The 22100-nt window shown below is 49.6% G+C and overlaps 1 protein-coding gene across 9 annotated transcripts in view; it reads right to left on the reverse strand.

Annotated features, from left to right (window-relative positions):
- Positions 1 to 22100, reverse strand: part of SPNS2 (SPNS lysolipid transporter 2, sphingosine-1-phosphate) — a 230792-nt gene that overhangs the window by 12797 nt on the left and 195895 nt on the right. For 5 of the 9 annotated variants that reach the window (XM_064166682.1, XM_064166679.1, XM_064166684.1 and 2 more), the window contains one exon: positions 10115 to 10275. In XM_064166682.1, the coding sequence (XP_064022752.1) occupies positions 10115 to 10275 (161 nt within the window). Of the gene's footprint in view, positions 1 to 4143; positions 4317 to 9491; positions 9575 to 10110; positions 10276 to 21447; positions 21899 to 22100 lie in introns of those variants that run through there. The other 4 variants (XM_064166681.1, XR_010307421.1, XM_064166683.1 and 1 more) reach the window with 4 other exon arrangements.

The raw sequence follows: 22100 nt of genomic DNA on the forward strand, positions 1-22100 counted from the left end.
ATTTGCTAGCTCCATCTATGGAGTCACAAACATGACTGAAAAAAAAACAAGGGAACAAACTCCCCGGCTCTAGGAGCAGGTTTTTCCCACCAGTAATAAAACTATTTACACTTTCACCACCTCTTCCCTTCCTGCTCTCAAGCCTTGCATTCCACAGAAACCATCTAACAGCCAAACCTTATTCCATCTGCAGTCTGTGTAGTCTGTATCGTGCCACTCGGAGAGATTCAGACCACACTCCTGGCCTCTCCCACCAGCACAGATCCTCTGCATCCTAATCCAGCTTTTTGCTGCAAATCCACAGGCCTTCAAAGGCCAAGGACAGCCTACCTGGGCTAAAAAGGCATTGTGAGTTTGTATCACTGTAGGGCATGTTTGGTTATTGGTTCTCTTTTGTAAAGCCCCAAAGCACAGGAAGCAATCAGACTGCCCCCGCAAAGCATCAGCAGAGAGAGAACTGCTCCTCCAATATCCCTTTATGAGAGTTGCTAAAATGCACTTGCTGGCCCTGGAATCTTCAAATCCAAACTCTCTTCAATGCAGCACTGAGATGTCTCTTCTAAAGGAAGTCTCCAGCCTCTTTAAAGTCTTAGAATCAGTCAGGGTTGGAAGGGACCACAAGGATCAGTCAGTTCCAACCCTCCTGCCATGAGCAGGGACACCCTACCCTAGATCAGGCTGGCTAGAGACTCATCCAGCCTGGCCTTAAACACCTCCAAGGATGAGGCTTCCACCATCTCCCTGGGCAATCCATTGCAGGCTCTCACCACCCTCATGCTGAAGAACTTCCTAACATCCAGTCTGAATCTCCCCATTTCCAGCTTTGTTCCATTCCCCCCAGTCCTATCTCTGCCTGATATCCAAAGAAGTCCCTCCCCAGCTTTCTTCTAGGCCCCCTTCAGATACTGAAAGGCCACAATAAGGTCACCTTGGAGCCTCCTCTTCTTCAGACTGAACAGCTCCATCTGCCTCAGTCTCTCCTCCCAGGAGAGCAGCTCCAGCTCTCTGATCAGCCTCGTGGCCCTTCTGTGGGCACACTGCAGCACATCCATAGCCCTCTTTAAGAGGGGCTCCAGAACTGAAGGCAGCACTCCAGTACCAACCAACCCAAATCCAAACACCTTCAAATATTTCATACAAGAAATAACTCCTTTTGGTAATGGAAGGTGCCAGGATAGACCTTGCTCCCTGTCAGTCCAGGGTGTGCCGCTATTAACAGAGGGGACTCCATCCTTTGCTGGCAACATGAGGTCATCTGATGGCTCTTTTCTGTCCCTAACTGCTGCCACAAGAACAAAATATCAGAGCAACCTGGTTGATGCTATGATTCCAGCCTGGTTGATGCTGATTCCAGCCTGGTTGATGCTATGATTCCAGCCTGGTTGATTCTATGATTCCAACCTGGTTGATGCTATGATTCCAGCCTGGTTGATGCCATGATTCCAGCCTGGTTGATGCCATGATTCCAGCCTGGTTGATGCCATGATTCCAGCCTGGTTGATGCTATGATTCCAACCTGGTTGATTCTATGATTCCAACCTGGTTGATGCTATGATTCCAGCCTGGTTGATGCCATGATTCCAGCCTGGTTGATGCCATGATTCCAGCCTGGTTGATGCCATGATTCCAGCCTGGTTGATGCCATGATTCCAGCCTGGTTGATGCTATGATTCCAGCCTGGTTGATGCCATGATTCCAGCCTGGTTGATGCTATGATTCCAACCTGGTTGATGCTATGATTCCAGCCTGGTTGATGCTATGATTCCAGCCTGGTTGATGCTATGATTCCAGCCTGGTTGATGCTATGATTCCAACCTGGTTGATGCTATGATTCCAGCCTGGTTGATGCTATGATTCCAGCCTGGTTGATGCTATGATTCCAGCCTGGTTGATGCTATGATTCCAACCTGGTTGATACTATGATTCCAACCTGGTTGATGCTATGATTCCCTCCCCCCAAATGAACTATAACCTCCTGAGTTAAAGCTGTCCTTTCAGACAGTAAAATACAGGTCCTTTAATAGCAGATTCAGCTCTCTTTGAGCTCAGCATAGCAGAATAGGGTTGGCAATTCTGTGAGTCCTTCCCCTGCCCCACATAATAGAATCCTCAAAGCAAAAATAAGGTCAGACACTTTCAAATTGCTGCAACAGAGACCCAGAAGAGGATTTTATATCTAGTTCTAGAAAAGGCTAAAAATAAGCCTGATGTGAGGCAGAAGACACAGAGGCTGAAAATGGATTATTCTCATTTTTCCTCTAATGTAATTTGCAGATGTGCCATGTCCAAGACAGCAGCAAATGAGTATGGGCCAGGGATTGTTCTTTTTGTGCCTTGCCTCTCTCTAGTCTGTAAGGAAGATTTTCTTCCTAGTGCTTGCACCCAGCCCTTGCAAAAGGAAATGTTAACCAGCATTGCTGCTCAGCAAAAGTTTCCACACCTGATCAAAGGTTTTAAGAGTACACTTTCTTCCCTCCTCTTATTCAGTGTTTAATGTTAATTTTAGGAGAGATGAAAAAGCTGCCAGAGCTGTTTATGTAACCTGACTCTTGTCATGTAAACAAATGGGTGAGCCATGTAGGCTGGCAGGGCTCTCTGAAGTGCTGAGTGGTACCTAGTTAAAGAGGTGAATTCTTCTGTTCCTCCTACCTGCATCAGTGCTCCTGGGTCTGCACTAGGGAGACTGGCTGCAGCTGCATCCTGCTGCCTGAGCTGCATCCTGCTGCCTGAGCTGCATCCTGCTGCCTGAGCTGCATCCTACTGCCTGAGCTGCACTGCTCTGTTGTTGGCACAGACATCCAGCATGCAGCATGCAGAGAGGGGCTGACTTAGATACCCAGCCACAGCATCTCCACTCAGGTAATGACAGGGCTGGGGGGAATGCAGCAAAGCTGGAGGAGGGGGGATACAGACTGGACGTGATGGGTGCTGGACTTGATGATCTCCTTGGGTCCCTTCCAACCCCTAACATCCTGTGAGCCTGTGAAGTTCCTCACCATGAGAGTGGTGAGAGCCTGGAATGGGTTGCCCAGGGAGGTGGTTGAGGCCCCCTCCCTGGAGGTGTTTAAGGTCAGGCTGGATGAGTTTCTGGCCAGCCTGATCTAGGGTAGGGTGTCCTTGTCTGTGGCAGAGAAGGGTGATGAAGCTGGTGAGAGGCCTGGAACACAAACCCTATGAGGAGAGGCTGAGGGAGCTGGGGGTGTGCAGCCTGCAGAAAAGGAGGCTCAGGGCAGACCTCATTGCTGGCTACAACTACCTGAAGGAAGGCTGTAGCCAGGTGGGGTTGGGTTCTGCTGCCAGGGAAGCAGCAACAGAACAAGAGGACACAGCCTCAAGCTGTGCCAGGGCAAGTCTAGGCTGGATGTTAGGAGGAAGTTGTTGGCAGAGGAATGGGCTGCCCAGGGAGGTGGTGGAGTCACCATCCCTGGAGGTGTTGAAGAAAAGCCTGGCTGAGGCACTTAGTGCCATGGTCTAGTTGATTGGACAGGGCTGGGTGCTAGGTTGGCCTGGATGAGCTTGGAGGTCTCTTCCGACCTGGTTGGTTCTGTGATTCTATGAGGGGGGTTGGAACTAGATGATCCTTGTGGTCCCTTCTAGCCCTGACTGATTCTATGCTCTTCTGTACCTCTGGGCTAGCTGGAGAAATCTCTTGCTTCCAGAGATGAAAACCAGGGATTAAATAAAGCCATCTTAAAAAACATTCAGTCCTTTGAGAGGCAGCCAATGCTACACCTGCACAGGGTGGGGGGTTGCAGGACAAGCCTAGGGGAGTTTGGGGGTTCCCTCAGCAACACCTGGGAGCAGCTACTGTTAAAGAGACAGGACTGCAGGATAACTCTGCCCCACTGCAGAGCATCCATGGACCTACAGGGCTGTGCACTGCAGAGGCAGGAGCAGTGCTCAGCAAAGCTCCAGATGCTCGGTGCTGATGCTGACTGCCCAGGAAAGAATCCTGTTACCTGCTAATTACATTACAGTGATTTATGTGCTTTGGCACCCAAAAGCTGTCACAGCTTGGGGAAAGGACTTTTTTTTCCCCTTTTCATAATAAAAATAGCATATTCTTCCCAATTATTGGTGGAGCTCCTCATAATGTAGGCATTTCTTCTGCAGCTCTCTAGGGTGAAGCTTGGGTGGGTTTTTTTTCAAGCTACCTGCATTATGAGCCAGGAATAGGACACAGACAGACCACAGATGTGATTCTCAGCAGTGCTGAGCTTTTGCTTCCAAGGTGTGAAGTGCCTGAAATACTCCTGACCTCTGGAAGTTGCCTTCTGGCTGATATCTGCCAAGGCTGCACAGGTATCAGCAGTGAGCTAGGGAATAAAAGGCAGGTCATCAGATTTCTGATCCATTTCTGTAGGACTGTGCCACAGCAAGACTGTTCTCTGGAGGCTTTCAAGACTGGATGTGTTCCTGTATGACCTGAGCTAGGCTTTATGGCCCTGCTCTGGCAAGGAGATTGGACTCGATGTATGAAGATCCCTTCCAACCCCTAACATCCTCTGATCCTGTGCATGTTTCATCTTCCAGAGGATAGCAAAGAGCAGCTTGGGCCTCACAAATTTTCATTAAGCAGGTAAAAGAAAGACAGTAGAGAGTGGCAAAGTGCTTTAAGCTTCCACTGCAGCAGTAGAGGAGAGGAAAGGAACAAGGCTATAGTCCAGTGAAAGCACAGCAGGAGATGTAGTTGAGTGGTTTAAAAGAGAACTGAAGTATTTGTTATTACCAGTGCATAGGAGCACTTGCAGAAACCATTCTTAAGCATTTTCTCTCTCTTATCACTCTGGAAGGGGTGGGATTAAATCTATGTTATAAAAACTGCCCCCAAAAAAAGATTGGATTATGTTACAGAGACTCTTTTGTGTCCTCTGCTGGGCCAAAGTTTACTAAAAGCCTCTAAGCTGTCAGCATCCTGTAGCAGCACAAACATAGTTATAAGAGAATTGTGATCTTTAAAGGGGGGAAAAAAATTGCTGTATGAAGAGATATCTTTTTTTTAACTCCTGAGTGGTTTTGGTGAGAGCCTCAGTGACTGGAATTCCTGAGCTAAAAAAAAAAAGAAGTGTTTGCCAAAATATGCCAGGAATTGTGGCAAGGATAAAAGCAGTGTTAAAAACAAAACCAACCCAAAAGTCAGGCAGCACTCAGAGCTTGGAAATGGTGGGGTTTTTTGGAAAGGAAGTGTGGTGGGAAGTGGAGGAAGCTTTACAGGAAAGAGGAGTTGCCACCCTGCTACCCTGTCCTGCCTGGGAGCAGAAATGATCACTAAGCTAAAGCCCAGAGACCTTTACACACAGGAACAAACAAGCAACAAAATCCTAGCAATAAACCCCTGAACTACTTTTTTTTTTTCCCCCACCACAGAAGCATGAAAATTAAAGTAGGGAAAGCTTAATACCCACTTTTTTTCCCTTCACTTGCCTATTAGTTCATTAGAGAGGTCTGTGACATCTACCCTGGGTGCCCTGACCCTCCTGGAGATGAATGGCTTTAATCTCTGGCGTGTGACACCAGCGCTTGCGATCCCTGCAGCTTAATTGATTTCTTCTGGCAAAGCACATTTCCAAGTCCTGTTGTCTGAGCAGCATGACTGACTGCAGAGGAAAAACCCAAAGCAGCTTGGAAAAGAAAAAAAAAAAAATCAAAAAAGAAGAGATTCTCTTGTACCTAGCAAGTAGTAGGTAGGGTAGAAAGGAGGACCAGGCAGGCAGAGAGCTACCCCTGCCAAAGGCGCGCAACGCCAAGTGCAGATGGCTGGTCGGATAGGTGGGAGCTGGAGTCAGCACTGAGTTTGAAACTGCTGAGAGCAAAATGTTCTGCTGCATTTCCTCTCACAGGCAAGCACAGAGCTAATAACAAATCCTCCCCCATCAATTCTTCTGAAGGAGACCACCGAACCTGTCAGCAACGGCAGATGGACCCAGTCGACGGCACAGACGCCGCTGCACGTGGCAGGGAGAGCAGCCTTCATGCCAGCCTCATTGCAGACACTGTCTGGCTGCTCAGCACTGTGTCAGGGACTGGAGTTAAGCTGTGCTCTCCAGGAATCTGACTGCAGGGTGCCAGGGTCTCTTTCACCTGGGGATGGGCATCGGAGTCATTTGAGAGAAGCTCTTTAGTTATCTATCAGTTCTCACAACAGTCTCAAGTTGTGCCAGGGGAGGTATAGGCTGGATGTTAGGAAGAAGTTCTTCCCAGAGAGAGTGATTTCCCATTGGAATGGGCTGCCCAGGGAGGTGGTGGAGGCACCATCCCTGGGGGTCTTCAAGAAAAGACTGGATGAGGCACTTAGTGCCATGGTCTGGTTGATTGGTTAGGGCTGGGTGCTAGGTTGGACTGGATGATCTTGGAGGTCTCTTCCAACCTGGTTGATTCTATGATTCTATGATTCTCTCCCCCTGCACAGAATCAGAGAATCAACCCAGTTGGAAGAGACCTCCAAGATCAGCCAGTGTGCCAGTTTGAGCCTAGCTAGCATGCTTTGGTGAGAAGAATTAGATTACAGGCTGTAAAAGGGAAACAATGGTGATGTCTACTTCACTCATAGGCTTGCTGAGATGTGTAAGAACAAGCATGTAAACATAGATAACACAGATGCTGTCTGGGCTTTGGGCTGCAATTCTCTCTCTCTCTAACCTAACCTGCCATCTCTGTGACTAATCCACCTGCTTCCTAACCCCCCTGGCCAACCCTCCAATTTTCCTTGGGCACAAGGTAATGTCTTGGGTAAGGTAGAGAGAGGGGTGGGGAGAAGGTGGAAGGGTGGTTGGGAGCCCCTTCTGGGGACTCAGGTTTCTGGGAGGGCTGTTGTGTTTCTGTGTTACCTTTTAACTTGTCCATTGCTGTCTATAGCTGTATAGATTGTGAATATCTGCTTTTATGTTGTGCTAAGCTGTAAGTATAAAGCTTCATTCAATCCCCAGAGCTGCTGAGCCTAGTCTGGCTGATTTTCCAAAGTAGGGGTGGGGCAGAGAACGCCCAAAACATCACATCCAGCCCAACCTAGCACCGTCTCTATCCAGTCAACCAGACCATGGCACTAAGTGCCCCATCCAGGCTTTGCTTGAACACCTCCAGGGACGGCGACTCCAGCACCTCCCCGGGCAACCCATTCCAATGCCAATCACTCTCTGGCAGGAACTTCCTCTTAACATCCAGCCTAGACCTCCCCTGGCACAGCTTGAGGCTGTGTCCTCTTGCACCTGTGCTGCTTTGCAGCATGAAAGATCCATGGCTGAACAATGAAAATTAGCAAGCAAATGTGAATCAGGGGAAAGGGAAGGATGCTGAAAGAGAAAGAGAACCACCAAATCAGGTCTGAAGCCTGAGTATGCTTCTTTCAAAAGTAGACCAGTGAGCGTTTGGGAAGCTGGCATGCTTTGGATGTGAGCAGAGTAGAACCAAACCTGCCCAGGCTAGTCAGCAGCAGACTGAAATAAACACTTTTATCCAGGAGAAAGCAGAGCTGTGGGAGGTGATCTCCCTCCCACAGGAACACCACTGCAAAGCTGGAGCTTTGGTGCACATTGAAACACAGAATCACAGAATTGCATAGATTGGAAAATCCCTTCAAGCTCCTCAAGTCCAATCCTTAGTTTCACACTGACAAGTCCTTGACTAAATGAAAGCTCTCAGCACAACATCTAATCACTGTGAATCAGTATGGTTGGAAAGGACCACCAGGATCAGCCAGGCCAACCTTCATCCCAGCAGCCTTCATCACCAGATCTCAAGCACCACAGCCACTCTCCTTTTAAACACCTCCAGGGATGGTGACTCCACCACCTCCCTGGGCAGCCTGTGCCAGTGCCTGACCACCTGCTCAGGAAAGAACTTCCTCCCAACAACCAACCTAAACCTCCCCTGAGGCAACTTGAGGCCATTTCCTCTTGTCCTATCATTAGTAACTGGGGAGAAGAGACCAGCTCCAGCCTCACTACAACCTCCTTTTTGGTAGTTGTAGAGGGCAATAAGTCCCCTTTCAGCCTCCTCTTCTCCAGACTAAACAACCTCAGTTCCCTCAGCTGCTCCTCTTAGGTCATGTTTGCCAGACCTCTCACAACACCAGCACTGGCACTCAAGCAGTGTCAAGCAGTTAGCAACCAGCCTGTGACCCACAGTGGCTCCTGAGAAAGGCCTTTTCTGTGTGAGCTCCACTGGAGCTCTGAGTCCTGATGGTTACCACAGTGCATGACCCACTATAAAGGTCCAGCTGGGGTCAGACATGCTGATAAAGATGGGAATTCACCAGAGCCCAAGTACTGAAATCTTCCTTCACCACCTGAGGCGCTGTCATGCCATGCTGGCAGCACAGGTGGCACAAAGGGACACACCTCTCCACCCTAATTCTAGGTCAGGAGTAAGCAGTGTCCCCTCTGAGCACAGTGAAGCCAAACACTGAAGCTTTCCTTTAAACAAGGAGCCCTGGGCAAAGGCTGCCCGAGGGGGATGTCATCTGCTGCACTGCATCCCTGCCCTGCCAAAGAGAACCTGGGGCTCCTTGCAGCAAAAAAGATACCCCCAACCTTGGGCACCTGGAAGCTTATGTTCACCTTGTCACGACCCCAGGTGATCTCTGCTTGGACTTGCATGTCCATCTGCACAAGGAGAACTGGATGGCAGCCAGAGACACCTTCCCATCTCCCTGCCTCAGGACCAAGCCAGGGAGGCCTTCAGAAACACAAGACAGCTTTCATCCCTTCTCCAGACAATCTGCTGTAGCATGTACCTCTCCTTCTTCTCAGGATGTTTTACCAACATCTGATCCTCAGTTTCACCTCTTGCAATTTAAAACCCTTGTAAGCAGACAACAAACCAGGGACACATCAGTCATGTCATGTCACGTCCCCAAAGCCACGCTGAAATTCAGCTGTGCAGGGCTCAACCTCCTTATGTGACATGTGATGAGGTCCTGGTTGTTTTCCCATTTCATTACAGGGGGCATGTGTATATCTGAAGGCACCAGGAGGCAGAAAAACTCTCTCTCTTTGGTGTCTGTGCTGCACGTTAGCAGAAAGAAGGTGGAACTGTTCTTACAGGGCCACAGCACCATCTGTGGCACCGCTTCCAAATCTCCTGCATCCATCTGATGTGACAGTGTGAGCCAGAAGGCATCACCCAAACCGTTACATCAACCTCCAAACACCTTCTCTTCCTTCTAAGTGTGCTAAGTGACAGGGACATGCCACAGGGCCCTTCTTGTTAAGGCACAGGTATGGTCTGTCCTCCTTGCCTGCAGCACTAGACAGGCTGTTAACACCTGCACTGTCAACACCTGCACATCTCCCATTCTCCCACCGCCCATGGCAGGGTGGTTGGAACTAGATGATGACCTTTAAAGGTCCCTTTCAACCCAAACCGTTGTATGAATCCACAACAAAGCAAAGGCAACTTAGAGACAACACCAGATGAGTCACCTACCCACATACTCAGCAGGACATTACACATAGAGACTCTTAGTTGTTGACAATTAGGAGAAAGAGACTAACCCCAGAAGTTTGTATGTCATGTGGAAGCCTCTTCTGAATTACTGCAGTTGCCAACCGTGAGGTGGTCCGAATCAGGTTCTTTACTGAAAAACAGCAGCTGCAGTAAGGGGCTGGGGAAGAGCATCTGCTACAGCGACCTTTCAGCACCTCTGGCCCCACACACAGCTTTCCTCCTCCCTGCCTGATGTTCCTGTGTGTTGGAGGTAGTGAGCAGGGCACAGGTGGCCCAGATGGGACAAGCTCTGTGAGGTCTCTCCCGCTCCTCACCTAGCAAGTCTGCCAGTTCCAACACACAGCAACCCCTCACCACGGCTGGCCTGGGCTGTGGCATGCTCACGGGAGGGCACAAGGGGCTTGTGACCTCAAATCCTGTGCTCCCCTCCAGGCCACCTGGCCAACAGCTGAGATCCACCAGAGCAGAAGCATGTAAAGGATGCCCAGCCAGCATGACCCAAGCCCCTGTGCTCCGTGCAGCCTCATGCACTTTGCTGAGCTGAGGTTCTTAGCACACAACTCAACATCCTTTACCTGGAAGGACCAAAGCCAGGGGGAGAACAAGCACAAGGTTCCAGAGAGAAAGCAGGCTGTGGTACCTCCCCGTTTGCAAGTGCCAGGTTACTCACTGTTCAGCTTTGGCTCGGTCACTGAGGAAGAAGAGGGCTGTGGCCAGGAAGAACATCCCTCCCAGGACGACAACAAATGGGCAGAGCATGAGAGCGTAGCCCAGGCTGAGGAACTCCCAGACCGGGGACTCCTTCGTGCTTTGCCGTATCAGGTCTGAGATCTAGGAGAGACAGACAAAAAGGAAAGAGTCACTTAGATGGAAGAGGGGCAGGGCAATGATGAGGGGAACATGATTCCCCAGGCAGACATCCACTGAACATGTGCCTGAGGGTTGAAATGAAGCAGAGTGTTCAGGAGAACAGAGTGTCCCTTGCACACTTCAGCCTTCCACATGCCACTGGGCAGCTTGTGCTGTGAGCAGCTTGGCAGGCTTCTCATAGAATCATAGAATCAACCAGGTTGGAAGAGACCTCCAAGATCATCCAGTCCAACCTAGCACCCAGCCCTAACCAATCAACCAGACCATGGCACTAAGTGCCTCAGCCAGGCTTTTCTTGAACACCCCCAAGGACGGTGCCTCCACCACCTCCCTGGGCAGCCCATTCCAATGCCAATCACTCTCCCTGTGAAGAACTTCTTCCTAATATCCAGCCTATACCTACCCTGGCACAACTTGAGACTGTGTCCCCTTGTTCTATTGCTGGTTGCCTGGGAGAAGAGACCAACCCCACCTGGCTACAATGCCCCTTTCAGGCAGTTGTAGACAGTAATAAGATCACCCCTGAGCCTCCTCTTCTCCAGGCTAAACACCCCCAGCTCCCTCAACCTCTCCTCATAGGATTTGTGCTCCAGGCCCCTCACCAGCTTTGTTGCCCTTCTCTGGACATGTTCCAGCACCTCAACATCCTTCTTGAATTGGGGGGCCCAGAACTGGACTCCTCTCCCTGTCACTCTTCTGGCCTGATCTATGATTCTTCCCACAGCCCTCTCCATCTTCTCCCTGGCTGCTTCAGTGACTGCAGCCGTGGGTGTCTTGCCTTGCTGTACTGATCAAACCTCCTGGGGCTGGTCAGGAGCATTGCTCCGTGAGTCAGGGAGCAATCAACCTTCTGCAATTTCTATCAAGCCTGCTGACTCCTCCAGCTTGCAGCAGAGGGAAGGACTACTTTCTGATTCTGGGAGTGAGGTGGGAAGGGGGAAATGCTTTTCATGCAATACAAAACCAGAGATCCCATCTGACGTTCAGAAACAGAACTCAAAAGTGGTTTGGGTGTTTTTTAACCCCTGTGTCTGAGGTAGGATCCTCGTTCCCCCATCTAACCTCCTAAGCTGCCTGCACTCTGAGGCGTAACTGTGTGCAAGATGTGTCTCTGTCCCCCGGGCTCAGGCAGGGTCTGTCACACAGGGGCTGTGCTCACACCAAAGAACCATGCACCACCAAGCTCATGGGCTAAGGCAGCCTGCACCTTCCAACAGCCAAAACGTGCAATTAGCACAGAATCACAGACTGGTTTGGATCAGAAAGGACCTCTGAAGGTCACCTAGCCCAATCCCCTGCAGTCATGGATTGGAAAGGACCTCTGAAGGTCACCTAGCCCAACCCCCTGCAGTCATGGATTGGAAAGGACCTCTGAAGGTCACCTAGCCCAATCCCCTGCAGTCATGGGTTGGAAAGGACCTCTGAAGGTCACCTAGCCCAATCCCCTGCAGTCATGGATTGGAAAGGACCTCTGAAGGTCACCTAGCCCAATCCCCTGCAGTCATGGATTGGAAAGGACCTCTGAAGGTCACCTAGCCCAATCCCCTGCAGTCATGGATTGGAAAGGACCTCTGAAGGTCACCTAGCCCAATCCCCTGCAGTCATGGATTGGAAAGGACCTCTGAAGGTCACCTAGCCCAACCCCCTGCAGTCATGGATTGGAAAGGACCTCTGAAGGTCACCTAGCCCAACCCCTGCAGTCATGGATTGGAAAGGACCTCTGAAGGTCACCTAGCCCAATCCCCTGCAGTCATGGGTTGGGGAAAGGACCTCTGAAGGTCACCTAGCCCAATCCCCTGCAGTCATGGATTGGAAAGGACCTCTGAAGGTCACCTAGCCCAATCCCCTGCAGTCATGGATTGGAAAGGACCTCTGAAGGTCACCTAGCCCAACCCCCTGCAGTCAGCAGGGACATCTTCCACTAGATCAGATTGCTCTGAGCCCCCTGCCCCAGTTCAATGGAACCAAAGCAAGCACAGTTTTGTGCTTACACACAGGAGCAGTGAGCTGCAGCAGCAAGTTTGAGCTGGTTATGAAAACCTTCTGGTAAAACTCAGTTATGCAAGAAGTGTCTGCAGCTAGAACAATCTCTGCCAAAAATTTACTGCCCACCAAACTATTCTGCTCTCTGTCAATCCAGCAGATCTGGAGCAGTGGTAGGGGCGAGTCTCGAGGTGCTGAGTATTTAGATGTCCAGCTCTGGTTTTCTCTGGTTGAAGGCAAATAACAGTGGCTGCTGGACTGAGAGACTTGTTAAATAACAGCAACAAAACTCAAATGTGGAAAGAATGCAGCCACAGGAACCTAGCAGAACATGCAGCACACCCAGAAGACAGAACATCAGCTGATAATTCATTCCCTCTTGTACCCAGACACCTTAAATCCCAGCACTTCCCTTAGTCTTTATTATGATCCAAAACTGGGCATGGCACCAGCCCCTCTGTGCTCAACAGCCAGAACTGAGGCTGGTCCAAAGCAGGAGTTCAGACATTCAGCACCACTTTTCATTTGGAGAAATGGATACAGTCATCCTCCAGAGGGACCGGACAATAAATCACCAGACAAATTCACAGTATCACAGTATCATCAGGGTTGGAAGAGACCTCACAGATCATCAAGTCCAACCCTTTACCACAGAGCTCAAGGCTAGACCATGGCACCAAGTGCCACGTCCAGTCCTGCCTTGAACAGCCCCAGGGACAGCGACTCAGCAGCAGAGGATGCAAAGCAGGCATGTCCTCCTGACTGCTTTCTCTTGCGGATGACAAGGCACAAAAGAGTAAAGTCTCCAATGTTTTAAGCTCCCAGTGTGGCTTGCCCCACACCTTCCCTTCCAAGCCATCTTGTTGGTCTTTTATACCAGCAGACCCTGTTGGTATTGAATCTGCTGCCTTTGTCATTTCCAGCCCAGCAGGTCTGTAAGAGCACGTTTCAGAAGGAGCAGTGTTTGATCCTAGCCACTTCTTCCCAACCAGCCAGTTGGGCTTTTTCCTCTAGGTTTCATGCAACTCCCTCACTCACATTTGCATCTCTTCACTCTAGAACTCTAGCAGGGCCCAGTGAGAACTTATTGCTGTCTACAACTACCTGAAAGGAGGCTGTAGCCAGGTCGGGTTGGGCTCTTCTCCAAGGCACCCAGTGACAGAGTAAGAAGTCTCAAACTGCACCTGGGCAGGTTCAGACTGGATGTTAGGAAGAAGTTCTTCATGATAGTGATTGGCATTGGAATGGGCTGCCCAGGGAGGTGGTGGATTCACCATCCCTGGAGGTGTTTAAGAGGAGGCTGAATGAGGCACTTAGTGCCATGGTTTAGTTAATTAGAAGGGCTAGGGGATAGGTTGGATTCGATCTTTAAGGTCTTTTCCAACCTGGTTAATTCTGTGCCTCTATAACAGGTTGCCCAGGGAGGTATCACAGTATCATCAGGTTTGGAAGAGACCTCACAGATCATCAAGTCCAACCCTTTACCACAGAGCTCAAGGCTAGACCATGGCACCAAGTGCCACATCCAACCTTGCCTTGAACAGCCCCAGGGACGGCGACTCCACCAGGAGCCTCATCCCTGGAAGTTAAGGCCAGGCTGGATGTGGCTCTGAGCAACCTGATCTAGGTGAGGTGCCCTTGCCCATGGCAAGGAGGTAGGATCTAGATGATCCTTGAGGTCCACTTCCAGCCTTGACAATTCCATGATCCTACGATCCATGTTTTTTTTGCTTTTAACAGTCACTACTCCCTGTTGGTTTATTCCACCCAGTTACAAGGCACCTGCTAAGACTGGAACATTGGCATCTCCTCTCAAGAGGACACAGGACATAATTACAGCCTTGGGCTCCAAGGATGACATAGTGCTTGCCAAATGCTCTGCTCTCTATTGCCAAGTTCTGACTTCCCAGACTCCTTGCAATGATAGCATCCTGAGTTGTCGAGCTGTGATTTGGCAAGACCCAACCCAGCATCACATTCGGTGTCTTCTCTCTGTCACGAGCAACAGAAAGTAGGGGCTGCAGGCACAGCCACTGCCAGCTCTTCAGCATGGAGTCGTGTGTGGGATTCCTTCCTTTGTTCTGCCAATTGGTAGGTGGCACAAAAACCCTTCAAAACATTTACCCAAAAACGTGGGGGTGGAAAAAAATCGGTGAGGAAGTCCTGCTGCTGCTTTGCAGTACAATCAGAAGCCTTTGATAACATCCTGGCTATGAAAGCTCACATCTACTTTTCCCTCAGTGCAGCTCAGCCCAAGAGGAATGACTTGGCTAAATAAACTTCAGCTCGTGGCATTTTTACAACAGGATACAAATGGCAAGGCTTCAGCTGGTGGCAGCCAACTGGATGGAGTCCAGCTAGAGAAAATGCCTGCATTCTGGAGAGCAAACACTACAGCATGCTCCAAACCCCCAGCAGCTCAGACTCTGTCTCAGTCTGACTGCAGGAGACAATGAAGGAGAAAAAAGGAAATGTTATTACTTTGTTTGGGGAGCACAGGCTGTAGTTTTTAGATCACTGACCAGGCTGCTCAGGTGAATTCAAGTTCTAGAGAGGTGGTTTCATAGAATCATAGAATCAACCAGGTTGGAAGAGACCTCCAAGCAAATCCAGGCCAACCTAGCACCCAGCCCTGGCCAGTCAACCAGACCATGGCACTAAGTGCCTCAGCCAGGCTTTGCTTCAACACCTCCAGGCACAGCAACTCCACCACCTCCCTGGGCAGCCCATTCCAATGCCAATCACTGCCAACAGCTTCCTCCTAACATCCAGCCTAGACCTCCCCTGGCACAGCTTGAGACTCTGTCCCCTTCTTCTGTTTGTGCTTGGCTGGCAGAAGAGCCCAACCCCACCTGGCTACAACTCCCTTCATGCAGTTATAGACAGCAATGAGCTCTGCCCTGAGCCTCCTCTTCTGCAGGCTGCACACCCCCAGCTCCCTCAGCCTCTCCTCACAGGGCTGTGCTCCAGGCCCCTCACCAGCTTCACTGCCCTTCTCTGGACACCTTCCAGTATCTCAACATCTCTCTTGAATTGAGAAGCCCAGAACTGGACACAGGACTCAAGGTGTGGCCTGCCACTGTCCCTCCTGAAGAGCATGAGTCATTCAATTAAACTGATTTACTAACTAAACAATACAATGGTAGCAAGATCTTTGAAATCACCTTTTCATCTCTTCTGTCTCGTTGCCAGGTCCAACATCTCAACTCCTCTGCAACTGCTTGATTTTTCTTCATTTCTGACACTGCCTCTTGGGCACAAATCCTGATACATAAATGGTATTTCCACTGCAGTACCTGACACAAATAAACTGATTTTCATGGTTACCAATTTGATACAAGCCAGGTTCTCCCTGGTTCCTCTCTTCAGTACAAGTCCTTAACACAGCCTTCTCTGTAACCCCCACAGATTTGAGGTTCGCTGCTCTTGAGTTCAGAGCTGCATGTGAAAGGTTCCTTTGGGTTTGGCTTTGGTTGTTGGGGGTAGGGTTTTTAAATCTAATGTGAATGCAAGTAAAGAACCAGAAACCCAAAAGAAGGGATTTTATAAAGTAAAAATCAACAATTTGCTGGAGAAGCACAAGCATCTCTACTCTGCTAACTGGCATGAGAAAGCTGTCCTGAAACAGAGGAAGCAAACCTGATCACTCGATGATATTTGTTCAGAAAACTGCAACAAGAGAACTTGTAGGCTAAAAAGTGATTCCAGTTTTCACTTGGCATCTTTAGTTGAGTCAAAACAAAAGCATCCTCTTAATCTTAATTGTGCCAGATTGCAATCAAATGGAATACTTGGCTGCTGACAGTGTCAAGATCCTGCTTGGTACCTGAGTTTAGCCCAGCAATAGCAGTAGCAAAGACTCCTGCACTGCTTCCCCTGGGGCAGGCTTAGCTGCTTATGCCCTTGTGCCTCCTCCCAGGGTGCCCAGGCTGCAGCAGATACATCATGGTGCTTCCTGAAGAAGGTTGTTGCAAACTAAAAAGACTCACTCAAGGGTTCTGCCCTCCATGCTGGCAAATAGACTGTCCAGCTCTTGGTGTTAAAGCCTCCAGACAGCATTTGCCCTGGAGATGGCTGAAAGTTTATTGTCTTTTATGTCTAGCTGCCTTTCTCTCCAGGCCTGCTCTGCCCAGGACACTGAACTTCCCCACCCCAGTGCCAGCAGGAGATGCCTTGTGCCCTGGGGGAACAAGGAATCAGAACACAGCTCACTAACAGGGCAAGAGGTACTTAGGTAGGGATGGAGAGTGCCTACATACATTTAGAAACAAGGTCTGGGGCACAGGAGCAGACTCTTTAGCAGCAGCCCAGCCTCCCTGCAGCACAGGCTCCTTCCTTGGTGGTACATCCCAGCAGCAGGAGTTCATTCCCACCCAGTGGGGACACTGGACACCTCATTCTGAAAGGTGCTCAACACCATGGGGACTCTCTGTCCATGCTGAGAGTGCACAGGCTTCTTGGCAGCTCAGAGAAAAGAAGCCACTTATTTAATGAGCATTTTAGTGCACAGAAGGAGAGGCAGAGCAGATGGGACAGAGCTTGAAATACTTGAGTGACTCGATGGGCTCTGGGTTCCTGAGCTTTCTTCAACCATTTCTGACCTTCTTTTACACATTTTAAACCTCTGTTTATCAAAACCACTGAGAACCTGCCCTGCCAACCAAAACCAGTGCAGATGGCAGGTGCACAGCAGCTCTGGAAAAAGCAGAAAGAGGTTGTGAACTCTTGGCAAGAGTCATTTTGTACAGGGAAAGTCATTTGATGTTTTAGGGCAGATTTAAACCTTGTCTGCTGCTGAGTCATCAGAAGTGACAAGTTTGTTAGCTCGTTGCAGCGAGGAGATAAATCCTATGTGGATTGGCCTCCAGGTGCTTAATTCTCCCTCTTTTCTTTGCATTTGACAGCCATGTCAAAGTTTTGGCCTTTCTGTGCACTATGAAAAAGGCTTTTAATTACTCAGCTCAGCCAGGAACAGAGAAATCCTCAACTTCAAGTTGCTGCTTGAAGACACAGATAAGGATGAGGGACTGAGGGCTCTCTTCCTCACAGTATTTCCATGTACCTCAGAGGCTGGACTGCAAGAGCAAGTCCCATTGTACCCACCACAACCAGGGTCATACATAAGCAAGTGTGGATGTGGAGGAGTGATACCATCAGGGTTGGGGAGCACCAGGCAGGCAGCTGGTGCCTGGGTAAAGAAAGAACAATAAACCCACAAATGTCTATCACAGCTCACCTGTTATCTCTATCAGGTGAAGGAAGATGCTGCCAGTGCTCACAGATACTATCAATATCAGAACAAAGGCAACAGGGCAGAGACCTTCACAGAATCACAGAATGTCAGGGGCTAGAAGGGACCTCCAAAGCTCACCCAGTCCAACCCCCCCTGCCAGAGCAGCATCACCTAGAGCAGATCACACAGGAACACATCCAGGCAGGTTTTGAGTATCTCCAGAGAGGGAGACTCCACAACCCCCCTGGGCAGCCTGTTCCAGTGTCTTGTCACCCTCACAGGGGAAAAAAACCTCCTCATGCTTAAATGAAACTTCCTATGCCTCAGCTTCCACCATTGCCTCTCGACCTGTCATCAGGCATGACCCAGCAGAGCCTTGCTCCAGCCTCCTGCCACTCTCCTCTACGTATTGATAACAACTGATGAGGTCACCTCTCAGTCTCCTCTCCTCCAAGCAGCACAGCCCCAGCTCCCTCAGGCTCTCCTCATAACAGAGATGTTCCACTCCCTTCAGCATCTTTGTGGCTCTGCTGGACTCTCTCAAGCAGTTCTATGTCCCTCTTGAAGTGGGGGGCCCAGAACTGGATGCAGTACTCCAGATGTGTGGGGGGCAGGAGAACCTCTCTCGACCTATGAGCCACAGCCCTTCTAATACACCCCAGAATGGCATTGACTCTCCTGGCCACAAGAGCACACTGCTGGCTCATGGTCAACCTCCCATCAACAAGAACCCCCAAATCCTTTTCTCCTTTGCTGCCTTCCAATCCCTAATCCCACAACAACAGTGGAGTATCTCCTGCTAGTCCACAGAACCGAGAGTGATGCTAGGGAATGACTTGCACATCTTTGTCACAGGATGTGTTTGCCTCTTTGAACTCCAGCTCATCTCACACCCTGCTTTGGCAGAAGGGACAGGGCTGTGTAATCAGCAGCAAGCCCTTCAGGGGCCACGTTTGAGGAATAGCTGCACAGGTCAGACAGGGACACAACACTTAGACTGCAACATCACATCACAACCATTCGCTTCACTCCGCTACCCTGCTCTTAATTCGGGCAGCAGTGGATTTGAGACCCAACAGGCTGTGGCCTCTTTTCATCTGGCACACTAAAAAAATGCTATTCCAGAGTAACCATGTCCACAGCTCAACTCTGGAGCAGTCCTGACATTTTAAATCATAAAATAGAGTTTTTAAACCAGAATAGATACACTCCACTTCCTCAGGCAGGCAAGTCTGGACATACAGAACTACTCTCCATACACATCTATTTACCTGGAGGGGGGAAAACACCTGGAAAGCAAATCCACACATAAGCTGCCTCAAACTGGGATAAAGGGGGCTATGAAATCTACACCTCCTGCTACAACTTGCATTAAAGAAGTAGCTGAATTGCTGCATCTACTCCAGTTTTCCTTGGTTGCCCCTAATCAGCTGCTGATCTGCTCTCCCTGACACTCTGCACCAGTGATAATTAACAGTGTTCTGCTAACTGCTTGCTAAAGGAAGGTCATTAGCACTCTTGCTGTTTAAGTAGCTCATCAGATCTAGTTTATTAACCTACTCATACAAGAGAGGTGGGGAAAGGAGAAAAGTGAAGGGTGAGATGTGATAGGCTTAGTGTTAAAATCTTTGCAGGCAATGACAGAACCACAGAGTGCTTTGGGTTGGGAGGGACCTTTAAAGGTCACCTAGCCCAACCCTGCTGCAGTGAGCAGGGACACCTTCAACTAGATCAGGTTGCTCAGAGCCCCATCAAGCTTGACCTTGAATGTCTCCAAGGATTGGGCCTCCACCACCTTCCTGAGCAACACATTTCAGTGTTCCATCACCTGCAGAGTAAAGAACTTCCTAACATCCAAGTACCAGGAGTGGCACAACTCCCTTCAAATCAGAACAGCTCAGATGAGCTTGTGATAAACAACCAGGTCAGCCACTCTCAGACCTCTTTTTGAAAGAGAGAAGGTGCCTGTTCTGACTTTTATGCTCTCTGCTGCCAAGTGAACCAGCCTGGGCACTGCCAACCAACTCAGCCTTCAGTTGGGGGGGTGCCAAGAGAAGGCTGTCAGAGCCAGCAATTCAGGTGATGCTCCATTTGCATCACTAGAGCTGGACAGATGAGAGAGCTTTTGTGCCACCCTCATCTTACAGAGGACTCTGTGTGCCCTCTCAGGTACCATCTCCCACACAGTTTGGGGGTCAGATCCTGTCACACTGTCAGAATGGCTGGAGGTTGTGTCCCTCAGGGAAAACTGAAGCAGCAGCAGTTAAGGAGGTCAGGGCAGGCAGGAAGAACTATCAGTGGAGTACAGGGAGTAGCTTTTAGCCCATCAAAAGGTGCTGGTGGAGGTGAGTTGATCTCTGGCACTTCAGAAAATCATCCTCATGCATTGGTGCTGCCAAGTGACAGGCAGATACAGACAGGTTCACTCCCTAGAGGATGGTTGCACAGGGGAGATGAGAAAGATTTAGTAAAGGTGGAAGCTAACAGGAGAGCCAAGAGCAGCAGAGCAGCAAGAAAAATGTGTGCCCACACCAGCCATTTCCCTGGCACACCTAGAGAGAGCAAAGCCTGCAGTGGGTGCCCCATTCTCCTCACAGCCAGGGCCAGAAGCAAGGCAAGGACAGAGGAGGAGAGCTCTGCTGTGCTCAGATAGGAAGCAAATGACAGACTTGAAAGCAAGGAAGGGGGAAAAAAGCCAAAGCACAGCCCCAAAAGAAAAGCCCTCACTGCCTGAAGCAAGGATGTGCCTGGAGGGAGAGCACTGTTCGTGTGAAGGATGATGTAAACCCTGAGCAGGGAAGACAGGCTCATGCATGCATGTGCACAGCTGAGCACAGCAGCACAGACTGGCTGGCACTCCTCAAAGTTACTGAGTTTTAAAGGGCAACAAAGACAGAACCAGAATTAGTAACACACAGAGGTGGAGCTCTAATGCAGCCTGAGAAGAGTTAACTCTCAGAGCTAACTAAGAGCTTACTGCTAACCTTCATCTGCTGCCTCCATCCACTCAGCTATTCTGGGGCTGAAATGCTGAGAGGTGTTGGGGCACAGGAAGAGCAGTCAGGAGACTTTTATCTAATGCTCAACACCAGTGGTGAGGTTTAGGCATTTCTCTTAACTGTTCTGTGCTTCACTGGAACAGGCTGCCCTGCCCAGGGAGGCTGTGGAGTCTCCCTCTCTGTAGGTATTCAAGAACCATCAGGATGCATTCCAGTGTGATCTGCTCTAGGTGATGCTGCTCTGGCAGGAGGGCTGGACCAGATGAGCTTTCAAGGTCCCTTCCAGCCCTTGACATTCTATGATTCATAACCTGAGTCTGCATAGTTGGATCCTCCAAAGACAGAAAAGAAGCAGGGAAGTTTGGGTGCCATGCACTGAGCAGGTGACATCTCTCCCTGACCACCTCAAGAACAAAGCAGAGAGAGGTTAAGCAGGGAACATTTAAACTCTGCAGGCTAGCCCAAAGGTCCTGAAAAAGTCACAGTTCTCTAGGAATAACAACTGTCTCACCCAATGAAATACTGCAGCAGGGAGTCCTGCTTGTGAGTGAAGAGGCCAAACTGATTTAGAGCAACTGATCTCAGTGCCTGGCAAGCAGCAAAACCTCACCCAAATTACAGCTGCCCCCCGCTCAAAATTATGCCCCCCTGCATAATTTCTTTGTAAGTCAGTCTTAAGCCTTTTTACCATTATAAAAGCTACCAAGATTTGAAGAAACACGAAAAAATAACCCTGCACACATGCTCTGAAACACTAACATTTGGTGCTCTGGCTGCAAGGAACTGCTCTGCAAGGCTTGGAACTGGAGGAGAGTGGAGAAAATGCAAGTCTGACCTTCAACTCACACCACCGAGCAAGGGAACAGCCACACGCATGAGGCTGCAGCTGTTAAGTACTTTCTATGTTCCACACGAGGATTATAAGATCAATACAACATTTATTGGCACCCAGCAGACAGAGACAACTGCCTGAGACAGCTCAGTCCTTCAAGGACACGGGCTCCTGGTTCTTTGTTAGGAGGACTGCTGGAGGGAATCTCACCACCAACTCGCCAGACCTCTGTGAGATCCCAGCCATGTGAGACCAAAACACTGCTTGTTTGGTGAGGGAGCTTCAGGCAGATTTTGTGAGCAGTCAGAACAAATGAGATCTTCAGCAGCTCAGATGGAGCCTGAGTGGTCAGGAGTCTGATCTGATTTGGATTTCGGCACTTCTGAGCATGTCTGTCTCTGAAGCTCCTTGGATTTATCCTCCGTTCTTCCTCTCTATAAGACCTCTTGGCTTGCTTCATGGTAATTCTGGAGTAACAGCAATGTGAGTTGATGCCCTCAAGGCTGGAGATTCCCTGAATCGAGTTCCCAAACTGCCCTTAAAGCCAACAGAAGTAGGTTGCTTAGCTCCCACAGACTGCTATGAAAATCCTAGTCACAACTCAAGCCACTTCTGTAACCTGTCCAGGTGACACTTCAGTCCTGCATGAAGGTCTTGTGCTAGTTTGAAGCTAGCTACAGTATTTTGGTGAGAAGAATTAGATGATAGGCTGTGAAAAGAAAGCAATGGTGATGTCTGC

Source organism: Pogoniulus pusillus, chromosome 27 (assembly GCF_015220805.1).
Source record: "Pogoniulus pusillus isolate bPogPus1 chromosome 27, bPogPus1.pri, whole genome shotgun sequence".
NCBI lineage: Eukaryota > Metazoa > Chordata > Aves > Piciformes > Lybiidae > Pogoniulus > Pogoniulus pusillus.